Here is a 6,000-nt window from a genome sequence, read left to right as displayed (position 1 = left end):
TATCTGGATTTGAGACACTACTTAATTCTTAAGGATACTGCATTTCTATTTATATCTTCATTTTTTCCCAAACAAACCAAAACCAACAAAGGGAATTACCATACTGAAGATCCCCAAGGAAGGAAGGGGTAACATCAGGGTGAAAAATCCCTTGTTTCTGTTCCTCTTCTGCCCTAACTTAATCCTATATTTCTACCTACCCCTTAAAAGAATCTTTTTTTCACTTCAGGAGCTGCCCCCCCCCCAAACAGAGAAACACCCTGCTGGTGATACCATGCTTAACTTGAATGCTTCTCATATGAATCATCACAGTTTTTTGCTGACGGGTATACCAGGAGTGCCAGAGAAGAATTCCTGGATGGCATTCCCACTGGGACTCCTCTACACTCTCACTCTTCTTGGAAATGGAACTATCTTATCCATCATCAAGGTAGATAGCAGCCTCCATGAGCCCATGTACTATTTCCTCTCCATCTTGGCACTGACTGACATAGGTCTCTCCATGTCCACTCTGCCCTCTATGCTCAGCATTTTCTGGTTCAATGCTCCTGAAATCTCTTTTGATGCCTGCATCACTCAGATGTTCTTTATACATGGATTTGGAGTGGTAGAATCTGGAGTGTTGGTGTCCATGGCCTTTGATCGCTGTGTAGCCATCCAAGATCCATTGCGTTATGCTTCCATCCTCACCTCTGGGGTCATTGGCAAGATTGGAGTAGCAATCCTTGCCCGTGCCATCTGTGTGGTCTTCCCTGTGCCCTTTCTTATCAAGCGACTGCCTTTCTGCCACTCTAATGTCCTCTCCCATTCTTACTGCCTCCACCAGGATGCCATGCAACTTGCCTGTGCTAGCACACGTGTCAATAGCCTTTATGGCCTTATTGTTGTCGTTTGTACCCTGGGGTTTGATGCCCTTATTATTCTTTTCTCTTATGTGCTCATCTTGAAGACTGTACTGGGCATTGCCTCATGGGCTGAGCGCCTCAAGGCCTTCAATACCTGCCTTTCTCACATCTGTGCTGTGCTGCTTTTTTATGTACCCCTCATTGGTGTCACCATGATCCATCGCTTTGGAAAGCACCTGCCACCAATTGTGCACACACTGATGGCCAATGTGTATCTGCTACTCCCACCTGTACTAAACCCCATCATCTACAGTATAAAGACTAAGCAGATCCGTAAGAGGATAGTCCAAGTATTCTTTAAGAGAAAGGGCCAGGCTTAGTGCACGCTTGAGCTGGGAAGGAGTTGAGTGATAATCACCAAGTAGGGAGGGTAAGAGAGGAGGGAGGGAAGGAAATAATCATTTATATCATGCTTACTACGTGCCAGGTATTGTGCTAAGTGCTTTCCAAATATTATCTCAGATGATTCTCGCAGCATCCCTTCATGGTATGTGCCATTATCATATCTATTATACAGTTGAAGAAAATAAAACAAAGAGAAGTTAAAAGAATTCTTGAGCATCACAGATTTTATTCAAGTCTTCTTGACTCCAGGGGGTGTACTCTATCCTCTGAGCCACCTAGTGGACCCTAGGTTAATCTATTAAATAGTAGTAAAGCCACTGGATTGTCTGGAGTCATGTGTGTGGAACCTGTGAAATCCCCTTAATAAAAAGATTTGTTTTGTGAAGTTTTGATTTGGTCGAAGAGCCACATGCAACATCGAGGCCACAGGTTCCACACCCTTGTGATTCTGAATTATTAAAGGACAATGGGCACATAGATTGCTATCAAAATTTAGGAAGCATTATATTTTATTCTGATATCATTGAATTAATGTATCACTTCATGACTATAAAGATCTTCCACATATATTGTTTCATTTGATTTCCACAGATTTGTAGATTCCTACAGTTGAAAGAATTGTTTTCTTGTTATTTAGGTCAGCTAATGACCAAAGCACAAATCCTGTCAGCAATATCCACAAAGGGGGCAATCCAGTCTATGTTTGAAGAACCCCAATAACACTGTGAAGTGGACAGAAACAGGACTATCATTTCAAAATGAGGCTCATTTCCTGGGAGGGGACAACATGTGCACATATAAAAATACATATGAACAAACCCAGAAACAGAGAAGTAAAGTGACTTGTCAAAGGTCATACTTCAAGAAAGTGGAAGAACTTGGATTTACATTAAAATCTTCTAACTCCACATCTAGTAAAAGTATACATACCATTTTGAGATGCTCCAATGCACTGATATTTCTGTTGAGGGTGATATACAAACAAATATACATATACACACGTATGCACACACATGCTTACATGCATATATACATACACACATGTACTTATGCACATGCATAGTGTTTATATGTATATATAAATCTATATATGTATGTGTATGTGTACATGTGTGTGAGTATGATGTATAATATATATGGATGTATACATATATGTAAATATACAAATGTACATGCAGACACATATGTGTCCTTCAAAGTTGGAGATGAACATCACGCGTAACTTCTATATTCTTTGATCCATTAATAAAATGCACGTTTGAATTACTACGGATAAAGGGAATGCTTACTTAGTTTGGAGTTAAAAAACCTGTGTTTGAATCCTGGCATTACTTCTTGTACCTTATATAAACTCCATGACACAAATTATGCATAATAAATTATAAATTAGGCATGGGGTCACCAAGTATATATTTTGCAGAGAAGATGCTGATATGCATTGCTAGAAAATGCTGCTCATCTAGGATATTTGATTAATTACAAAGATCAAGAACGAATAGAATTGTTCTACTTCACCCAACAGGGCAGAACTATGAGCAAAGTATGGAAGTATGACAATAACAAGAAAGGAGATTTCAGGTTCCACATAGAATAAAACTTCCTACCTATTACAGATGCCCTAAAGTGGAATGAGTCACTGAAGGTGTTCAAGAAGAGACTGGATAATGTCTTGATAAAAAATGTCCAGAATTGGTTAACTAATTGGGTATGGGGCTAAGAAAGAGAGAAGAGTCAAAGATAACTCCAAAGTTCAAATACTCCTTGACTGCAAGAACAGAAAGGGGAAAGTTGGAGGGAAAGATGCATTTTTAGGTTTTAGGGGACACGAGGGATTTGCCAGGATTCTGATGCCCTAAAAAGATAGGTAGAGGTGAGCTGGAAAATGCTTAGCAACCTTTGCGCTAAAAAAACCTCAACACACTTTTAAGTTTAATATGCATTATTAAAATTTTGCCCATCATTCCCTTAAGCCCGGACAATAAATAAAACAATATATCAAATTGTGGTTTTTATGGTTTCCTGATTTCCAAGGTGTAAGTGCTCACACTGAAAATTTCTAAATTGGCTCTTCAGAATCAGTTTGAGATGACTCCAAGCATACCCCTAAAAGTGAAGGTGAAATATATATGCAGCAATAGAAATATATGGCTGAGGTGTTCAAGTGAGTTTTGATGTAAACTTAGAGCATTCTAAGAACTCTAAAACTTTGGGGTAGGAACAAAGTAAGTAGATGGCTTGAGCTACCCAGTATTGAAGGTTAGCAGGGTGGGGATGACAGTTGGCCAAGGGGTAGAGGGATTCAAGGATGAAGGAAGAGGAATTGCAGTGTCTGAGGACAAAGTAAGGGCTAGATACAAAGAAAAGTGAGGCCCAAACAGGCTACTTCATAAATCCTTCCTCAACTTTTCGAGCCTGCTTGGACTTTATATTTTCTTATGTGTATACATTGTATCCCCTAGAGGAAAGTAAACTGCTTGAAACAGTTTCTCATTTTTGTCTTTGCATCCTCAGCACCTTGTATAGTTCCTAAATATAGTATGCTCTTAATAACTTTATTCTAATAAATAGAATAGAATTATTGCTTTCATGCCCTGAAGTTCTATGGTATTCTTTGACCATATAGTACCATTCATAGAAACACTCCTTGAATTCCTTGACTTGAACTAATCTAATGTTAGTAACCTTTTTTCCTAACTAGGCTATTAGGGGAAAGCAGGGAGGAGGGGCTCCTTCCCAGTTGCTTTTTGGACTATATGTTCTTTGGCCTTTTCCAGCTCTGAGAGTCTACAATTGAGCGGACACTTAAAGAGCTTTCACAAGTATGCAAATAAATCTGGGGACATAGTAGACATTCACTACATACTGGTGATGAAATAAAGTTTCTGCAAAAGTTGACTTCTGTGCATCAGATCTTGTTTATTGCTTTGCTGCTATTGGAAAGATAATCTGAAATAGGTAGAGAAGGTGCTCTGCCTGGAGGAAATGAGCCTCATTTAGAAAGGCTTGGCCATAGATCTCAACCATGAGGAAATAGGCTTACTGCTGCTTTGTTCTCCTATGTGAAAAGAAAATACAAATTCATTCCCTTCATACCTTCCTCCAACAACATTCATTTGAGGTGAGAATAATCTCTCTCTCTCTTCCTCTCTCTCTCTCTCTCTCTTTCTCACTTCATCTATCTATATCTATCTATCTCTCTCATACACAGGCATCTGTAATGCACTCCTTCCTCACTTTCATCTCTTGAAAAAATTTCTTGTTCTTTTCAAAAATCAGTGCAGGTGTCAACTTGTACAAAGTCTCCTTAATACCTAGAACCTAGCCCTACTACTCACCTTGCATTTATTTAGTATGTATTTTTATATGTGCACATGTTGTCCCCTTCCAGAGAATGTAAGTTCTTTGAGGGCATGTAATGTTTTCTTTTGTTTTCCTTTGTACCCATAGTAACTAACATAGTGACTTGGTACAGAAAGAGAGCAATTAGTAAATGCATTTTTTAATTATTTACTCCCACCATTCTCAGTAAAAATAATGCAATAAGATTTGAGAAAAAATAATAAAATAAACTTTGCTTGTTGTTTATAGGAGTGGAAATCTCTCATTCCTTGTCTTTAGCAGTGTGGTGTAATGGGTAAAGAGATACTTATAAATGTAGGAAGAGCTGGATTCAAGTCTCACCTCTGACGTATATTGACTGTATAATCCTAGGCAAGTCACTTATCCTCAGTGCTCAGGGCACCTCTCTAGGGCTGAAAGCTTCAGAGCAGGTGCCAAATTGCATTCATAGAGATACTTTCCTCATGTGGGAGTTCCTTATATCAGTAAAATCATAGGTCTAGTTCTTATCCCTCTCCTTGCCCAATATAACATGTTTCAGGAGGGAATCTATATTACATTTTTGGCTCAGAAACTGAAACACGTTTTTTCTCAGCCACAGCAGAAAGTTAGTTGGCAAAATAATCACTGTCATTGGACAAACTACCCAAGAATCCAACATCTCTTATTTGGAAAGATTTGTATGTCATTCCTGCGGGTGAACCCATCCCAAGAGTGAATCCTACCAAAGAATTCTCACTGGGGAAGTGGATTAACTGGAATGGCCAAGGCTGTGATTAAGAAGAAGCTAAGCACTGAGATGGTGCTGTTGAGTGGCCAAGTGGATAGAGTGCTGGGCCTGGAGTCAGGAATACTCATGTTTTTGAGTGAAAAAATGGGCCTTAGACATTTGCTAGCTATGTGACCCCAGGCAAATCATTTAACCCTTTTTTAACTCAGTTTCCTTATCAGAAAAATGGGTTGGAGAAGGAAATGGCAAACCATTTAAGTATCTTTGCCAAGACAATTCTCAAAAGGGTTCAAGAGTTGAGCATGACTGAAAACACTAAACAACAAAAAAGCTTTGAGATAATTTTGGACATATCTAAGTTTAGAGGCTGAATGAAATCCCAGCTCAGATTTCAATTGAACTGTGGTGGGGCAATATGGTACAGTGGAAAGAGCCCTGGCTTTGGAGTAACAGGAGTTTGGTTTAAAACCTATCTCTGAAATTAATTATTTGAGTGACCAACAAAGAATACTTAATCTCCCTGTTAATCAGTTTTTTCATCTGTAGTAGTTGCCTCATAGAACTCTAGATCCAAGATAAGGTCTTAGAAATGATGAGACATTGTGTTCAGCCCAAGATCTCTGGGGGAATAATATACAGTACCTGATTATATGGAAAGGTGGCATCAGAGATTATTGATCC

The 6,000-nt window shown here is 39.0% G+C and overlaps 1 protein-coding gene across 1 annotated transcript; it reads left to right on the top strand.

Annotated features, from left to right (window-relative positions):
• Positions 1-274: 274 nt before the first annotated feature.
• On the top strand, positions 275-1,225 carry LOC110195115 (olfactory receptor 51H1-like). Its single transcript, XM_020967756.1, has one exon. It carries the CDS (start codon positions 275-277, stop codon positions 1,223-1,225), a length of 951 nt encoding a protein of 316 aa, XP_020823415.1.
• The last annotated feature ends 4,775 nt before the right edge of the window (positions 1,226-6,000 follow it).

This window comes from Phascolarctos cinereus, unplaced genomic scaffold (assembly GCF_003287225.1).
Source record: "Phascolarctos cinereus isolate Bilbo 61053 unplaced genomic scaffold, phaCin_HiC Scaffold_726;HRSCAF=1367, whole genome shotgun sequence".
Taxonomy (NCBI): domain Eukaryota; kingdom Metazoa; phylum Chordata; class Mammalia; order Diprotodontia; family Phascolarctidae; genus Phascolarctos; species Phascolarctos cinereus.
Note: the sequence above shows the minus strand (reverse complement) of the source record. Positions and strands in the feature narration are given on the sequence as shown.

What these genes read in the sequence shown, in the direction of transcription:
- LOC110195115 (XM_020967756.1), top strand. Translation starts at nt 275, where the DNA reads ATGCTTAACTTGAATGCTTCTCATATGAATCATCACAGTTTTTTGCTG.